The following is a 19,981-nucleotide window of genomic DNA, read 5'->3' on the forward strand; positions in this document are numbered from 1 at the left end:
ATCTGACTCAAAAGAGAAGAAGATAATATTCCTAGGCAGAAAGAGATTTGAGTAAGACAGGCACAAGTTAAGAACTGCAGGCAGCCACCAATAGTTGGAAGAAGCAAGAAAGAAAGTCTTTTCTAGTGCTTCTGGTGGGAGCAGAGCCCTGGTCACACCTTGGGTTTGGGTCACTCAAACTGATTTCCAACTTCTGGCCTCTAGAACTATGAGAAAATAAATTTTTATTGTTTAAGCCACTAAGTTTATGGTAATTTGTTACAGCAGCCATAGGAAACTAATACATACATGGAGTGAAAACCTCATTATTCTGACCAATGGGGAAATGATTGAATCACTGGGGACATTTCCTTTAGGATGGGATAAGTGGTCGATATCACCATTTACGTATACAGTCATATGTATATATTTATTATTATTGTCATTTTCTTACTCTCCACCAGGCAGAAAGTTCCAGGAGGGTTATAACTTTTTCTGTGTTGTTCACCATTTATACCCAGAGCTTAGCTCAGCAGCTGTCACATAATAATTGCTATACAAATAATTATTGAATGAATAAAAATGTTGCTAAAATAGCACAAAATGAGGAAAACAACAAACAACAAATGGTAAGAAAATAATGGTAATAACTATGAGAAAGACTGTACCGACAACTAAATTGAATAGTCAAAGACCCATTATCAGCAATCTAAATAGAAATTTAGGTCAGTTTGACCCCAAGTGTCAGAATGCTTTCTAGCATTTAGAGATCTGTCTTCAACACTGGCTAAATGTAGATGTGTTCTGGCGTTGATACATTTTCAACTTTATCAGCAGTATCTAAGCGTACATTCAAAGCTCAAGTTGGTCTCAGTGTCTGAGAGCTAATATACCTGGTGCCCATTCCTGCTGGATGAAATCACAGGGTGGGAATGTAGCAATTCTAGCCTGTGAGCTATTGTTGCCTGTTCTATTGGGATAGTGGGACAGCATTTCCCTGTCCCACTTTTTTAAATGAAACAACCTCTTATCATGATCCAACTCAGAATGAAGGGGACTCAGAATGCTACCTGCTCAGTGTTGCAAAATATACTAGATGACGCTGCTTTGTTTGTGCCATTCCAAAGGTGATTGAAATACAACAAGTTCATTGTACTTGGCTCCTTCACAATTGTGAGTGGAGTGTCACATGATGTCACTCAGTGAACAACATTTTCAGCACTTAACTGAAATTCCAGCTTGCACTCCAGTTTAACTATAACCCAAACAATCTCCCACTCAGCTGTGGTAAAAAGGTAAAGAATCTGGAAATGAGTCCTATAGGCAGAAAGGGACTGTGAGGCGATTAGCATGACTGAGGCGTCAGCCTAAGAACTGAGGTGGGGATGTTAAGCCTGGCCTGGCGGGAAACTGAAGGCTAAGGCTCTGCCTGCCCTCTCTACGTCTGCATGGGCTTCCCTCTAACTGTCCAAGTGGACTTCCAGAGAGGTGGATCAGGGCTGTAACGGGCTGCTCAGGCCACACTCTGGTCCCTGCAGTTCCTGTGCCTGGCACAGGGCAGACTGGTAAGTTAGGCAGCTAGGGAACAATTCGAACATATTCAAGCTCTCTGTGCCCCTCTGTATTCTGAGCCATGTGAATTCAAGTGAATGCCTCCTTTTTTAAAATGTTACCATTTTAAGGAGTGGTTCTCAATTTTTTAAAGGTCAAGGCCCCTTCTGAGAATCTGAGAAAAACATTAGACTCTCTCCCCACCAAAAATGCACTTATGCAATCCCATAAAGGAGAAGACACCTTGATCTTTTCTACATTACGCAGGAAAATACTAATTTATTTAATGGCTAAGATACATATTTACCCTTAAGTTATGACGAATAAGGTCAGACTGCCTGAGTTAGAACTCCAGCTCTGTTATTCAGTGGCTGTATGACCTCGGGCAAGTTAATTGATCTCTCTCTTCCTCAGTTTCCCCATTTGTAAAATGAGAGCACTAATAATAGTACCTACCACAAAAGATCATTAGGGGGAAATAATAAATTAATTATGTAAAGTGCTTACAACTGTGCCTTGAGGTCAAAGAAATTTAACTATGTACAGTTTTAACTGTGTACGGGACTGTGCTAAGACTGAAGCTTAAGCAATGAACAAAAAGTACTGCCATAAACGGAGCACACATTTTAATGTGACGCTTAAATTTTCATAGAAATCTTATGGCGCATTTCATAGTAATTAAAATATCTTTTTATTTATGTTTTCTCTTTGTTCAGATAACAGATAAATAAGGTTTTAATACAGATTTCCTCTCTGGGATGGTGCAGCCTCATAGCACTCAAATCTAGAGTACTAATTTTTGTTTTTTCCTCATTCCACACCGAACAGTCTTTTCGAATAAATAAATTGGACTGTGAATACTCACCCTTCACTTGGCATACCTATTTATAAAATGTGAAAAAAAGCCAGATTTCAGGAAAACAATTTATCCTATTGCATCCCTAAACTTTTACTCATTCATCTGTTACACTTAAAAATCAATTAGTAGTGTGCATACACTGTAGCGACACCTTTATTTAAGATTAACTGCAGAGCTGGGAGAACTTAACTTTAATTTTCCCTCCAATGACACTCTAAAACAATGCTTGGATTTCAGATGCTAATGAAGGCCTCTTTTCACTATGACATAGTTAAAGTTCTCGTGTTTTTGTTTTATCTTTCTGTCCCCTGCCTTCTTGCTCCCCACCTGAACTCTCTCCCTCAGTACCAGTAGGATATTTCAGGGTGATTCTTTTAGACTTTCTTCCTTTAAAAATATTATTAGGGAATAATTATAGATTCACAGCAAATTGAAAAGAAATGTACAGGGAAGTCCAAAGCACCCTCTACCCAGCTTCCCTCAATATTAATATCTTGTAAACTATTATATAATATTAAAACCAGAAAAGTGGCATTGGCACAATCCACAGAGTTTACAGATTTCATTGGGATTGACTTTTCAAATAATAAATTATTATATTTGCTAAGCATCAGTAATGATCACAATAAAGGTTGAAATTTATTTCATGTGTGTGTATTTGGGTGTGGGTCTGTGTGCACATTTGTGTGTATCCATTTCTGTGTGTGTGTGTGTGTGTGTGTGTAAATGTGTGTGTGTGTATGAGAGAGAGAGAGAGAGAGAGAGAGAGAGAGAGAGAGAGAGAGAGAGAGAGAGAAGAAAGAGAATAAACTCTGTCCTTACCCATTTCATGACACTGTTTTGAGGAACAAATGAGAGAATCTCACATGAATGCTGTTCATAAACTGTAAAGTACTAAATAAATAAAAAGTATAATATCATAGTAGATTTCTAATTCTTCTGTTCAAGAAAAAATGTCTTATTAGTAATGTACACAGACTAGTGGAGCTTACTTGCCTGTATAAAGTGGTGTGTGTGTGTGTGTGTGTGTGTGTGTGTGTGTGTGTGAGAGAGAGATAGAGATAGAGAGAGAGAGAGAGAGAGAGAGAGAGAGAGAGAGAGAGAGAGAGAGAGAATATGGAAGTCTCAGCAAAATCCTACCTGAAGATGTAGAATCACAGAGTTACAGAGTTATAAGGGAACTCAGGGCCAACTATTCCAGCTCTATACAGTACACATATGTTGAAATACTCTTGCCAGGTGGTCTTCTATTTCCCGATTAAAAATTCAAACAATGGACACATACTATTTTATGACTCAATCTTTCCCTATTTACAGAGCTCTAAGTGTTGCAAAGCTTTCTATTATAATAAGCTGAAATCTGCCTTTCTTGTGATTTCTACCCACTGGTCTTGGCTCTGCCATCTGCTGCCTCATTCAATGGAGGACAGCTGAGGACAACCACCTAAATGTTCTCTTCTCTATCCTACACAACTCAAGTCCTCCTTTAACATGTTCATTGTGTGCAAGATTGCTCATCTATGAACTAGTTAACTGTTCTTCCTAAGTGTAGAACCAGGATGGGAGCACGATGGGATGTAAGCTGAATAGCACGTTCAAGAGCTCCCCTTCCATGTCTGTGGATAACATTTGTATTAATGGCCCCTACAATCATATTAACATGTTTTTGGTGGGTTTTTTTCTTGCCAACTTTCCTCATATTCCTATTCAAATCAACTGAAATCCCCCAGGCTTTCTTTGCTTTTTTTTTTTTTTTTTTTTTTCAGGTTTTGATGTTTAGCCATTCTTTCCCGATTCTGCACATGATAGCTAGTTTTCTGGGTATAGGAACAGGGCTTCACATAGATTGATATTAAATTAGGTCTATTGTACCATGCTATTGGGTGTGTTTTTTTTTTAATATCTGGACTGTGATACTAAATGTATTTACCCTCGCTGCTGGCTCCACATTGGCTGTTGCCTTTATAAAGAGTCCTTTAGTCCTTTCTCAAAATTGTTGATGAAACGTTTGGGTATAAAAGGGTAAAAAGGAGATCATTAGAAAGCTATAAATTTTATCTTTAACATTTTGACCTCCTGTTAATGTTTAATTTTAATTAAGAATTCAGCTCTAAGTTTTTACTGAGGGTTGACTTAAGAAATAGCCATACACAAAAGCTCTCTGTATTTTCTATAAAATTGTGTTAGGTGATTCCATGTTTCATTTGTAAAAGTTCCATGGGAAATTTCTCATGGAGCTCAGGGATAGGGGAAAAAAAAAAAAAAAATCTCTCCCAGTGATAACTGAGCTGGTATAAATTTCCTTTTGTTTTGACTTCTAAGACACTATGTTTTTTCAGACGTTTAAAGATCCATAAAAAAATTTCTTTGCTTTTTTAAGTAGGGCATTAGAAAAATTTCCCTAGAGTACTGAAGTAGTTAAGGTTTACTTCAGCCTTCCAAATCACTTCCTTCCAAAATTTGTTCTGTTCAGAATAGCATGTTCTGAAAATCTTTCATATTATATACTCCAAATAGTACTTTAAGTGTAAATAGAAATAACTTGATCATTTGCTAATCTTTTCTCTTTTTATTTATTTATTTTTCTGGCCCTTCCATTACAGAGTAATTTGTTTTCATTAAATACTTCTGACTGGAATTATTTATACTAAAAAGACTTCTGGATTGGGTGTTAGATGCCCAAGGTCCTTGTGTTGGATTAACCACTCTTTGTGTGACTATGGGAAACCCATTGGGTCATGCAGTTTCTCATTTACAGAAGGAAAACTGCCTCTTGCTCAACATCTGATAAATATAGACATTGTTAAAATGTATATAACCTACTTTAAAATACTTTAAAAGATGATATTTATAATATACAGTTTGATTATATGGATGTGCAATATTTTAAATACCATCTTTAAGAGCTTAAACCGTCCAAGCTGGTCAGCAAGCACTATACCAGAATGGCAACACTCTAGAGGTTGGTCACTATAAAAGCATTTGTTATACCTATTTCAATGAACAAATGATGTATTGCTTAATAGCAAAAATATGGCAGAAATGGGTTCTCATTAGCAAAATGAGTGACTCATTAACAAGCATGATAAATGGAACTTAATTAATTAATATCACACTGTATGTGAAATATTAAAGACTTTTGGAGACATTCCCCACCTGAACATGAACAGTGTATAAAAACTCATGATGAAGCTCGTAGCCTGTACCATAGAATCAATGGCCTAAGTTTGAACACCAAACTTTCCTATTTCCAAAGGTCAGTTTAATAGAATTTCTGGTTGTATGATCCTGAATATAAGGGTAACAAAATCCTGGCCTTGGAATGTTGTTTCATCTGCCTCAAGTGAACCTTCTTTCCAAGGTAATGATTGGAACATCTGAATGGACAGAGAACTGGGATTTCACCAAATTTACGGAAGCAGTTGTATTAACATCTTTTTGCTAATAAATGTTTGGTAAAATATGCTTATATATGTACCAGAAGTTGCTTTAAGATCTACCTTTAATGTAAATAGCATTAGCCATATCAGAGAAGGATTGCTAGCTCTCTTCAGCCTTCTTCAGTAACCACCCTTACCTATCACATGTGTGTGACCAAATTATAATGTCACTGGACAGTTCTTAACAGACATTTTGCCTTAACTTCATCTTCATCTGCACCCTTCAGATTAGTTACTACTCCCATTTTGTAGAGTAGAAAATTCAAGTTTAGGGGACGTTAATTCATAATTATATAGATACTGAGTGGTAAAGTCTGGTGTATCTGATTCCACTCCTCCAATACCCACCTCACCCCCCCCCCACCTCTCACAACCTCCCAGATAGTCACAGTCATTGCAAGGGAAGGATGAGTGATTATGAAATGCCAAAAGCTGTCTTCCCTGCAAATGTATGGGTTAAACAAAGACTCAGCTCCCTTGACAGACAGTTAAAAGTAAACAACCTATTAAAGTGATTTCATATATTTATTGTTGCTTTATATAATTACAATAACTATTCATATATTTTTGGTTCCTTTTTGTAGTTTTCAAGTTTTAAAATCTATATCTTCTTTCGATCTACCCAATATATTCAGAAAAATTGTAAATTCATACAATGAGTCACAGATTATTTTGTGATACAATTACATGACGTAGCTCTAGAGCAATCTACTAGAAAGTTTGACTCTGAAATTATCAGTTGAAACATGCTTTGAAAAAGTCAAGTTATCCAAAAGTCAATAAAGAGCTCATCTGAAAGCTTTGTTACATAGAGAAAAGTAAATGAAATGGTAATTTTAGAATTGAAATACTGAAGTGATATAAAATATTCTTGGACTGATAATTTTAATTTACATCAGAGATCAGCAGAGTTGAATGAATAGTTTTGGGTTCTATAAAACTACTAGTAAGGCTGAAAAAAAAGAAATAAAATGCGGGATATAAATAGAAGGAGAATTTACTCCCTAGTTACCAATAAAATACTACATTCCAAATGCATTTTATTCCAGATATTCTAAGCAGAAATCAATATGGCCACAAATACCCAAATATAGTTTATTTATTAAAATCTTAAGTTCTTAGGGAAAATATTTTAGATTAATAGGAAGGTAATCATTGATATGTCCCTATTTATACATCTGAAGTATATGCTTTTAGGTCACTCATTTTTTATTTAAGTAGTAGTTATGGGGAAAGATTATTCATTTTACACTAAGCTATTTCTTTCGCAACTCATTATTACAGTGGAGGTAATTGTAGCGAAAGAATATGGGTTTATGAAAAAATTGTATGTTCCTACTTTTACTTTAAAATGTTATATATTTTAATTTACTTTAATTTCGTGTGAAAACTAAGAATTCTCTCTCTCTCTCTATATATATATATGAATAGATAATGTAATCAACCATTTTTGTGGAGGAGGCTGACATATTTTTACTATACAATAGCTCTACACCTGGCTTAAAGAATTATCTGTGCACTAGCCTTTTCCATGTATGTTATTCTATATATTAAAATTGTCCTTCCTCTTTAATTAAAATGAAAAAAATACAGGCTGAGGAATTTTATCTTTATTTTTAAAATGTGTATATTTGATTATAGTAACTTTGAATAAAAAGTGCCTTGAAATTATGTTCTTCTAACATCAATTAGAGAATTATATGGGGTAAATTTTACCAGTTGGGACGATTTTCCAACTAGTTCATACTTATACCTGAACAAGATAATATGAGCCATAAAAACTATAAAATTACTGCTTTTGTAGGTTTAATACCCGTCGATGCTTAGGAAGGTTTTTGGACACCAAATTAAGATTTGTTCTACAATTTCAACATTAACTTCTGTAGCAGCAGAGAAAATAATGTGCTTAAGGTGAAAACCTGTGGTTATTTTATGAACATACCACTCCGTTCACTGATAGCAGCTGGTCTCCTCTTTTGAGGCCTCCATGTCTTTCAGCCACCCCTCCAGGAATGATGCGAGAGATATAAATGGGGGAATTTTGCTCCTTTCCTCCCATCACGTTAAAACCAAGGCCTTCATCAGTCTTTGGCAGTTCAACTACCCGAGGGTGGGAGTGGCCTTCACTAGCTGCAAAAGCTGCAACTGTTGCCTGAAAGAAAAGATGGTCATTTGGTAACAAAACAAGGAAAATAGAGCTAATCATATGCTTTGCAGTGGGTGGATCAGGCAACTCCTCATATTTTTATAGCATTCTCCTGTGAAAGAAAGAACACACAAAAGAGGGTTTCTTCACTTAGTCATCTACAATTCTTTTCTTTGGTAAAGCCCAGAGCAGCAATTTCCTGCTGTCTAGACCTTATCGATTATGATAAAAATTTCCCTTCTCATGAAAATCTTTCCCAATTACCTCGGTTAGATGGAATTCCTCCTATTCTTGGGCTTCGAATAGGTTTGGTCCATATACTACCTACATATTGTACAGATACTATAATTAGTATGTATATATGTTGACTATGATCACCTAAAGGGCAGAGATCGAGGCTTACACTTCTTTGTATGACACACAGTCTGACCCCATGTTTGCACATAAATGTTCATCAATATTTATTCAATACACTGAGGACCACTTAGATTTAAGTATACTGGTGAGTACATCTATAATTTTGCTATTGCCAGACCACTGGCTTAGCAAATATAGTTTCCTTTTCTTTTGAAGATGCCAAAAAGAAAACAGAAGCTACAATAAAATAACAGATTCAAACAGATTATTATTATTTCACATCAACATGCCATGTTATTATGAGAGTTTCTCTTATCTGGCACAGGACTTCCCCCCCCACCTTTAACATTAATATCTCAACTACCATAGCAATGGAGGCAAAATGAATAGTCTCTAGTTTTATACCTAGAAGTACAAAATACCATTTAATGTGGACATAATTTTATTTTAAAACTCATATATTAATTAAAAAATAAGTAAAACAAAACAAAACAAAACAAAGCAACTTACCATTAGTTCCCACCCCTCATGGAAATAAAATGACAGCATTTAAATAGTTTCTATCAAGAAAAGATTCTCTGCCTGCTTCTTTTTTTCCACCTTTATTAACCTTTTCTAACCACAGTTGATTAGATAGATACCTGCTATAAAGTGATTTACTCAACACTGTAAAAATATCGATTCCCAACTACTGTACATTCTTTTCCACACACAGCGTTATCACATCAATTTAGCATTATGCTACTGTCTGCATTTAGTGAAAGATAGTGAATGATATGGAAATAATGGCTTGGTTTTAGCTACATGCATTTGCTCATGCAAACCTTGTCGTCATGCATAGATTTTCATGGCTGACATGGATGCAATGCAGACAGCCCAGAAACAACCAGAAAATATTGTGCTATTGCAACATTATGCTGCTATCCTGCTGTTCTACATGAATAAGAAATGAGAATGCTAAAACACTACATAAAATTCACTTTCCCCTTAATTAAACCAGGTAGGGATCATTTTTCTGTGTGTGTTCCACTTTAGTACAAGCAAAGCATGATGTAATGATGATAATACCCTCTTTTTGTTTGGGTTAAAAAAACAAAACAAAAAACCTTACAAATCCACAGTGTTCAGTTACAGGATGAAAACTGAAAAATCAGGAGAGAAACCAAACAAGGAGTGATGTAACACAAAAGAGCTAAATGGAAAATTCTCATTATTTTTACCAGATCTTATTTCTGATACATTATTAAAAAAAGAAAAGCTTTTAAAAAGCAAGTGTGTATGTATTATAACATTTCTACATTTGTAAAATAAGGACTGCATCAGTGATTTTAGCTTAAAACTATTATTTCCTAATTATCTATTTTCCAAATAATTTCATGATCCTATTGCTCTAACATTTCCATCAGTAGGTCTCTGCAATCTCTGGATTTCAGTTTTTAAAGAGCAAGTGTGGTCCCTGCCACAGAAGGTGACAGGCCTTCCCTTTAGGTTAACGTCACATTCTTTCAGCAGTTACCCACTGCTCAGCTGCATACATGGAAGAATAAATACTACATCAGTGGGTGTCAGGTGAGTTTGCTTAATGTCAAATCTTTAGACTTGGGCAAATAAATCTTCACGTACACTATAGGGAACAGGTTCTTTTGGATCAGAGGAATTTGTCAAAAAAAAACCAAACAGTATTTCATACAATGAATCAGTAGATTTGCTTGTGCTAAATGGACATTTAGTGAGTTTAATGAAATCATTCTCCTTTCTTAAGCTACAGAAGCAGCAGAAACGTTCAATTTTCCATTAGGATTTTTACCTGGGAAGTAGTACTGGTTCTAGACTCTGGGCTGCCACTGATGTCTAAATTCTCTTACAGTGTACACACGAGAATACCTGAAACACACACGCGCACAATCAATTACTAGATCACTGGGGTTAAGTATATTTTTAAAGTTACTCAAGTCTTACCTTTGCTGTGGCCCTGGCACGGAATTCGGGACAGCCATTAACAGTTATCGTTTCATGCATGTATTGATATACCTAAAATGTTCACATAAAAAAAAAGAATGTGTAAGGGGTTATTGTCTTTCACTGCAGACAGGACAATAAATTTTCATTGCAATACAAAAGTTTCCTATCACAAAGTGAAATAGGTCTGAATCAATTATCTTGATGATTTGGGCCAAAAATCCTTCCTTTTTTTTTTTTTTTTTTTTTTTTTGTGGTTGGGGGAGACTGGGTGAGAAAAGACAATCACTTTTATTCAGAAGTTTTAAATTTGGCTTTCCATGTTTATCAAATATAAAAACTCTCACATTCATTTTTATTATACATACAGTCTTATAAAAACTACTTTGTCAGTAAAAATTTTTACCATTATAAATGCTCTATCTGTCAAATATGTGATAAAAGGATACACGTAGTTACTTCCTGAATCTAGGTAACACTTTAAAAATAGTTTTCTAAATTAATACTCCAGAAAGCTGGGATAACAATATCTTTTCCTTACAAGTTGAAAAGTATATTCCTGTTCATGACACACATTCATAATTCATAGATATACAGATCAAATAATATTCAGGAACAAAGACAAGTAAAGTAAGAGATTCTTAAAACTAATAACACAGAGCAACAGATCAACTATGGGTTCATATTAACATTTAGATGAAATAGGAAGGATAGCAGTAAAATCGGGACCCAGAATGATGTAGAAAGTATACAGGTTTTCCTGGCTAACGGACCTAAGTTTGAGCCTTACAATAGTACAACTGGTGTTATTATTATTAATTATTATTAAATGTTTGGCAACTTATTTGACCCAGGATCTTTTGGGAAGAATCTTTTAGGACTAGAAGTTCATGAGCACTTTTTACAAAGAATTGATTGAAGACTGTAGTTCTCAACTGGTAGTAATCCCCACACCCCACCCCAGGAGGCATTTTTTTGGCAATGTCTGGAAACATATTGGGTTGTCACAAATGGGGAGAAGGACAGTGATACTGGCATCCGGTACGTACAGGCCTGGATTGTGCTAAACATCCTGCTGTGCTCAGGATAGCCCCCCACCGCAAAGAATTATCTGCCAAAATGTCAACAGTGTTGAGAATGAGAAATCCTAAACTAAGGAATCAAGCTATAGCTTTTCTTCTTGTATGTAATAATCAATAAGCCATAAAAACACACTTTATAGCACTGAGTAAAGGGTCTTCGAAATGTTCAAAAAATAATGTTTGGAGTAAATTATCATGATTCTGGTGTGCATTTAACGAGGACTTATTCTAGGCCAAGTGTAATGCTAAGCATTTTAGGTCTATGAGTTCATTCAATCTCACAGCTTATGATTCAGTCATTCCACCTATGAGAAAATAGCCATGGAGAAGGTGACATGCCTATGATCACACAGCTAGTTAGTGGCAGATTTAGTACAGAGATTCACACCCAACTGCCTCCAAAATCTTTCCTCTTTTAACCACATCAGGCTTTCTTATCATAAGACAGCATCTGACCACTACTTTCTGGCAGCATGTGTGGAAACAAAACCTTGCAGATGTCACAAGTTTTTATTTATATTTTAAATAAAGGTATCTAACTTTCCTATGACACCTACCATTATACAAGTAGTGGCTGTAAATGTACAATACAACAGTTCTGAAAACAACAAATTAATCACTCCAAATGACAGTGAAACAGTATTTGAATCTTCCACTAGGATTATACTATATTAAGATTACGTGAAATAAAATAACACATTCTGATTAGTAGATTTTCAAAAATGGGGTGAAGGGGACATGGTTTGATTACAGAGTCAAGTCAAAGCTTGGAGATACTAATTCTATTTCTATTAGCTGTGTCACCTTATGAAAACTTTTTAGCCTCTCATTTTCTAAGGGACATGATATACTCGTGTCTTTGCCTAGTTTACTTTTTGAGGACAATTATAAAAGAATTTGTAAAATTTTGAAAAAGTTGTTATAGAAAGCTAAAGGATCTTAACAGATACCCTGAGAGAGTTCTTAAAGGAAAATCTGAAAATGGTTGTATGAGCTTCAACAAGGGACAGTAGGGTTTATAGCCTCCAGAATCCTTTGGGTCCCCACATTTTTGGGAAACTTTAGCTACAGCATTTCTAAGCACATTCCATTGGTTAAGATGGGTTTAATTCCTAGTGAAAGTCAGATAATTTATAGAAACTGTTGTACACAGTTTTACCTTACATTTTAGTGTCAGGAATTTCCTAACCTAAATAATTCTCACAGATTCAATAGCATTTTGCATATTTAGGATGTATTTCAAGCTACTGGAAATATACAAATATAGATCAACTCAGTAAAGGCAATGGAATTGTAGTGAGCTGGTTCAGAAGGTTCCTTTATTCATTTGTTCTGCTAACATTCTAGTCAGGGTGTTAGGCACCTGGGCCAAAATATGAAAGGTAAACAATGGCTGTTTCTGAAACTCTGAATTAACATTAGCGCTCATTATGGAAGGGCTGTTTCTAAAATGTTTTAATGAACCGTTCAAAATTTACTTTTCTTTAAATCAAAAAGCAAATAGACTACTTTTTTCTGGATGGAAAATTTATCACTGAGACAAAAACAAATATAAATGAAGTAAAAGCTTCACTTTAATTTCAACTTATTTACCAAGTTTACAACAGAATTCCCATTTAGATGGGGTTGAAGACAAGCAGCTAAAATTCTAGTGCAAGAGGATTTTTGCCTTTGAGCTTTTGTTTATGCATGCATATACAGGCTGTGTAGACAATATCACAGTACAAACTTTACACTGAATCGTTCTTCTTGATCTTGAAAACCCTGATTGGTACAGAAAGGTAGGTAAGGGATGACAATTATATATCATGAGTTTCTTGTCCTGGATCCCTTTTTTTATGTGACTTTAAGCGACCTATTATCTATGCATCTTACTTTTCTACTAGGTATGTATCTTCAAGAGGCAGTCAAATAATATAAAGTATGTGGCCTCATAAGCCCATTACCCATTATTCTTATTCTAATATTCTTCTTCTAATATTCTTCTTATTCTAATAGCTGCTGTATATCTATTATTCCATTTATATGCATGCCTAAGATGCAATTGGAATGATGCCTTCAGAATTTAGCTTCTTGGCCTGCAAAATGTAGAAAAAAACCTTGAGTTCAAAACTAGATTTTGATTGTTATGTCTTCTGCTCTTACAGTTTTATTACCTTTCATATTTTGCTGTTATTGAAAAATTGCTGTGTGAGGCAGACGCTAGGTAGACTTGCTGAACACAGCCTGCTCCTCCCAGCATTGCCTGGCCATATGACCCAGTTCTGTCCCATGAGAATTCAACTGGAAGTTGTTGAGAGGCTTCTGGGAGCATGTTGCTCTCTTGCCACAAGTTGTGTTCTTTTCCCTTCTCTACTTCTTGTCCTGAGTGTGGATACAATCAGCTGTATCAGCAACCTTTAACTACAAGAGAAAGGCCGAGATGATGTATAGATTTCAGCTCTGATCACTGGAGCTCCTGAATCCCACTCAAGAAGCAGCTGCTCTTCTCTCAACTTGTAACAAAGAAAAATAGTCCTATTTATTTAAGCCATGGAAGTTGCATTTTTCGCTGCTTTCAGCCAAGTGACTTCCTCATTTACATTATCCAAATAAATGTTATGCAGAACTAGGCTATCTTCACCATCTATTTTCTCCTAGCCCCATCAAATTCCAAAAGATATACTGTAACTTGTTCATGAGGAATTAGTGAAAATTTGTTAATATGAGGTCTTAGAAACTGAAAGATGATAGACTAAAACTGTAGTTTAAAAAATGGAGGGGCAGAAACTAACTCTTTGAAAAATACTGTTAAGAAAATGAAAAGACAAGTTGACTGGGAGAAAATGTTGGCAAAACACATATCTGATGAAGGCCTCATATTCAGAATATATAAAGAACTCTCAAAAGTCAATAATAGGAAAACAATACAATTAAAAATGGGGTAAAGTATTTATTTGAATAGACATAGGAGCAAAGAAGATATATAGATGACAAATAAGAAAAGATACTCAATATCATTAGACACTAGAAAAATTAAAATTAAAACCATACTTAGATACATCTATACAGCTATCAGAATGTCTAAATTTTAAAAAATACTGACAATACCTAGTATGGGCAAGAATGTTGAAGAACTAGAACTCTCATATATTACTGGCTGGAATGGAAAATGTCACAGCCACTTGGGAAGACAAGATAACAGTTTTCTATACAGTTAAATCTAAACTTACTATAAGATTCACTCATCTACTTCTAGCTACACATATTTACCCAAGATAAATACAAATGTATATTCATACAAAAATGGAATGCAAACACTTATAGCAGCTTTTAAAAACAATAGCCACAAACTGGAAACAACTCAAACAGCCTTCAACAGTGAATGAATGATCAAATCAATGTGCATCCCTAGAACGGAATACTGCTAGGCAATAAAAAAGAACTACTCATATACGCAACAATGTCGATGAATTTCAAATGCATGTTACTAAGTGAAAAAGGCCATACTCTAAGTGATGTCATAGGAATGGTGGCAGCGGGGCGCACTTTTTGAGTTCTCCTCGGATCTTATCACAAACGGGACATTTATAACCCATCAAAGGACTCTCTGCTCATCACACAGAACAGCTAAGAAACACGTGCAAGGATTAGTTGAAGGTGGACAAATTGGGAGAGCAGAGGAAGAGGGACGGGAGCAGAGTGGAGACGCTGCCCGCACCTTCGGCTATGGAGATACAGCCAGCATCCGCAGCTGCAGAGACACAGGGGATCCCAGGACAGAACAGAGAACACAAAAGCCAGGAGGTGGGCTCTTTCCCTGCGTCCCACAGCTGATCTCTCCCACCAAGGGGGCAGCATATCCAGCGTTTGAGGCAATAACCTCTGTTGATACCTCCAGTTGGGACATAGGTCAGACAAAGGACACAAACTCCATACCTGAGCCCCTCCCCCCACTCTTCCAATCCTACCCACGCCTTTCCAGAGACTTAAACTGGCCCCTGAACTGAGGAGTAGTGTCAGATTACAAAGGAGCCTTAGTGCTCAGGCTCTGGGAAGACTGACGTGCAGCTCTGACCCACGGAAGAGTCTGGAAAGAGTGTGATTTTTGCTGGGCTAGGAGAGAAGAGACTCCTCCATCTCCAGCCACCACCTTTTCTGGCCTGTGGAAGGAGTGTGACATGGCTGGGCTGGGAGAGAGAAGACCCCTCTATCCTCAGCCCCCACCCTTTCTGGCCTGCCTAAGGCAGGGCAATTACAACTGCGTAGGCACTCCCAGGGATCAGCAGTAAGTGGCAGACACAGCTCTGGGCTTTCAGCAGCTCAGAAATCTCCCGCCCACCACACACACACACACACACACACACACACACACACACACACCACACAAGGAAGAAGTGCCCTAAGACTCAGGAGAACTGAACACAGGGCTGGTGGTGCTATTCTCAGTGCGCATATGTGCAGGCAAGGGCACACTGCACTGACTTTGTAGAAACTACTATCCAGACCCCTCAGCTCCACGCATCTAAATCTGCAGTTCCAATGTCACTCTGGGCACCAGGTGACTGGCTCTGCCTGCACAATAGGCAGGGGACTCTTTGGTACAGCAGAGGACAACCTGGAGATTACTTGGTGGGCTTAAGCCAAGACTGGCGCTGCTTTTTTTTGGTTTTGTCTTTATATCTTTGATATCTTTGCCTGTGTTGAGAGTGGGTTGTTGGTTGTTTTTACATGTGAATGTATTTGATTTTTTCTTTGTTCCTGTTGTTGTTGTACTTGGTGATTTGCTTTGTTCTGAAATTGCCCTACCAGGGCCCAGCTTAAGAGGCACAAGATTCAACATATCCAGAGGCCAACTCCAGACCAAACCAGAGTACTACTGGGTTTGACCTACAAGTCGCACACCCAAAGGGAATTCTCTAAAGGCACAAGAGCCCATAGAGGCCAAACCACATTTAAGTGGTCAACCCTCACACAGCAGAACACCCTGAGGTGGGCAGAGCCAAGTCTCACAACTAGTCAGCCTAGGAGTTAACGCCACCTACTCACAAGCGAAAAGCAATTAAGGATCTTCTTTAACAGGACAATATACACAACACAAGAGTCACCTTTGGAGCACATGCAGAGGAGAAGAAGGAAGTGGTGCAAGTCAAATATAAAGGACACATACTACATAATATAACCCAGCAAGAACTAAAAACTCTAGGGGATCTACCTAATACATCGAAGCAAACACAGAGAGTCAGCCAGAATAGGGAAACAAAGAAACATGTCCCAAATAAAAGAACAGAAGAAACCTCCAGAAATGGAACCAAATGAAACAGAGGTAACCAACCTATCAGAGACAGAGTTTAGAACCTGATGATAAGAATGTTTAAGGAGCTTAGAGACGACATAAAGAAGGATAGAGAAATCATAATGAACAACCAGTTAGAACTAAAGAACACAATTACTAAAATAAAGAACTCACTTGAAGGAATTAACAGCAGGTTAGATGAAGTAGAGGATCGAATCAGTGACTTAGAAGACAAGTTAGCAGAGATCACCCAAACAGAACAACAGAAAGAAAAAAGAATATAAAACAATGACGATGGTTTAAGAGACCTCTGGGATAACATCAAGTGCAACAACATGCGCAACATAGGAACACCAGAAGGTGAAGAGAGGAAGCAAGGGATTGAGAACATTTTTGAAGTAATAATGTCCGAAAACTTCCCTAACCTGATGAAGGAAACCAACATACAAGCCCAGGAAGTTCAGAGAGTTTCAACCAGGATAAACCCAAACAGGTCCACACCAAGACACATTATAGTTAAAATGGCAAAGGTAAAGACAAAGAGAGAATTCTAAAAGCAGCAAGAGAAAGACAGAGGGTTATATACAATGGAACTCCCATAAGACTATCAAATGACTTCCACAGAAACATTGAAGGCCAGGAGGGAGTGGCAGGAGATACTCAAAGTCATGGAAAACAAAGGCCTACAACCTAGATTGCTTTATCCAGCAAGGCTAACATTTAAAGTTGATGGAGAGATAAAGAGCTTCCCAGAAAAGAATAAGCTAAAGGAGTTTATTACAACCAAGCCAACATTACAAGAAATACTAAAAGGATTTCTGTAAATAGAAGAAAGATGAAAACAATCTAACTACAAATTTAAAAATGGCAATAACTATGTACCTATCAATAATCACTTAAAATGTAAATGGATTAAATGCTCCAATCAAGAGACATAGGGTGGCTGAGTGGATAAGAAAGCAAGACCCTTGTATATGCTGTATACAAGAGACTCACCTCAGATCAAAAGACACACACAGGCTGAAAGTGAAGGGTTGGAGTAAGATATTTCATGCAAATGGAAGCGAGAAAAAAGCTGGAGTTGCAATAGTTATATCTGACAAAATAGACTTTAAAATGAAGAACATTAAAAGACAAAGATGAGCACTATATAATAATAAAGGGATCAATCTGACAAGAGGACATAACCCTAGTAAACATCTATGCACCCAACATAGGAGCACCTAAATACATAAAACAGATATTGACTGACATAAAGACAGAGATCAACAGTAACATTATCATAGTAGGGGACTTCAACACACCTCTGACAACAAGGGACAGGTCTTCCAGACAGAAAATCAATATGGAAACAATGGCTTTAAATGACACATCAGACCACTTGGATTTAATCGGTATTTTCAGAGCATTTCACCCCAATGCTACAGAATACACGTTCTTCTCAAGCGTACATGGGACGTTTTGCAAGATAGACCATATGTTAGGCCACAAAACAAGTCTTGATAAATTTAAGAAAATCAAAATCATACCGATTGTCTTCTCTGACCACAGTGCTACGAAATTAGAAATGAACTACAGGAAAAAAGCTGGAAGACACACCAATTCATGGAGGCTGAATAACATGTTACTAAATAATGAATGGGTCAACCAGGAGATCAAGGAAGAAATCAAAAGATATTTCGAGACAAACAAAAATGAAAACACAAAGACCCAAAATCTATGGGATGCCGCAAAAGCAGTCCTAAGAGGGAAATTCATAGCATTGAAGGCCTACCTAAAGAAACAAGAAACATCACTAATCAACAGTTTATCTTCACACTTAAGGGATCTGGGAAAAGAACAGCAAAATAAGCCCAAAAGGAGTACAAGGAAGGAGATAATAAAGATCAGAGCAGAAATAAATGAAATAGAAACCAGAAAAACAATACAAAATCAGTGAATCCAAGAGTTGGTTCTTAGAGAAGATAAACAAAATCAACAAACCTTTAGCCAGACTCATTAAAAAAAAGAGAGGACCCAAATTAATAAAATCAGAAATGAAAGAGAAGTGACAACAGACACTGCAGAAATACAAAAAAATTTTAAGAAATTACTATGAGCAGCTATATGCCAATAATTTGACAATCTGGAAGAAATGGACAATTTTCTAGTGGCGTACAACCATCCAAGGCTAACTCAAGAAGAAACAGAAAACCTGAATAGACTGGTTACCACCAGGAAAACTGAATCAGTAATCAACAATCTCCCAACAAACAAAAGCCCTGGACCAGATGGCTTTACAGGTGACTTTTACAAAATGTTCAAAAAATAATTATCACCTATTTTTCTCAAGCTCTTCCAAAAAATCCAGAAGGAGGGAAGGCTCCCAAACACTTTTTATGAAGCTGCTATCACCTTGATCCCCAAATCAGACAAAGACACCACAGAAAATCTACAGGCCGATATCTCTAATGAACATAGATGCAAAAATTCTCAACAAAATATTAGCAAACAGAATTCAGCAATGCATTAAAAAGGTCATATACCATGATCAAGTGGGATTCATCCCTGGTATGCAAGGGTGGTTCAACATCCACAAATCAATTAATGTGATACACCACATTAACAAAATGAAAAATAAAAATCACGTGATCATATTAATAGATGCAGAAAAAGCATTTGATAAAATCCAGCAGCCATTTATGATAAAAACCATTAGGAAAGTGGGGATAGAGGGGTCATATCTCAACATAATAAAGGCCATATATGATAAACCCACAGCTAACATCATACTCAATAGGGAAAAGCTAAAACCATTCCTCTTAAGATGATGAACAAGGCAAAGTTGCCTAAGTTCTCCACTTCTATTCAATATAGTGCTGAAAGTTCTAGCCACAACAATCAGACAAGAAAAAGAAAAGGCATCCAAATTGGTAAGGAGGAAGTAAAATTCTCATTATATGCAGATGACATGATACTATATTGAGAGAACCCTAAAGATTCCACCAAGAAACTATTAGTGCTGATAGATGAATTTAGTGAAGTAGCAGGATACAAAATTAATATTCAGAAATCAGTTGCATTTCTATATATCAATAATAAAACATCAGAAGGAGAAATTAAAAAAAAATATCCCATTTACAATTGCTTCAAAGACTATAAAATACCTGGGAATAAATTTAACCAAAGAAGTAAAAGATCTGTACTCAGAAAATTATAAGACACTGAAGAAAGAAATGAAAGAAGATACAAATAGATGGAAACACATACCATGTTCATGGATAGGAAGAATTAATATAGTTAAAATGTTCATACTGGCTAAGGCAATATACATATTCAACACAAGTCCTATCA

At 36.5% G+C, this 19,981-nt stretch overlaps 1 protein-coding gene across 2 annotated transcripts in view; it reads right to left on the bottom strand.

Annotated features, from left to right (window-relative positions):
• LIN7A (lin-7 homolog A, crumbs cell polarity complex component) overlaps positions 1-19,981 on the bottom strand; it is a 148,040-nt gene that overhangs the window by 29,778 nt on the left and 98,281 nt on the right. The window contains exons 3-5 of one of the 2 annotated variants that reach the window (XM_081058843.1): positions 10,292-10,363; positions 10,140-10,216; positions 7,772-7,981 (exon numbers count right to left, since the gene is read on the bottom strand). In XM_081058843.1, coding sequence (XP_080914969.1) covers positions 7,772-7,888 — 117 coding nt within the window. In that variant the 5' untranslated portion in view covers positions 7,889-7,981; positions 10,140-10,216; positions 10,292-10,363. The remainder of the gene's footprint in view (positions 1-7,771; positions 7,982-10,139; positions 10,217-10,291; positions 10,364-19,981) is intronic. The other variant, XM_081058842.1, reaches the window with a different exon arrangement.

Source organism: Rhinolophus hipposideros (genome assembly GCF_964194185.1).
Source record: "Rhinolophus hipposideros genome assembly, chromosome: 9".
Taxonomy (NCBI): Eukaryota; Metazoa; Chordata; class Mammalia; order Chiroptera; family Rhinolophidae; genus Rhinolophus; species Rhinolophus hipposideros.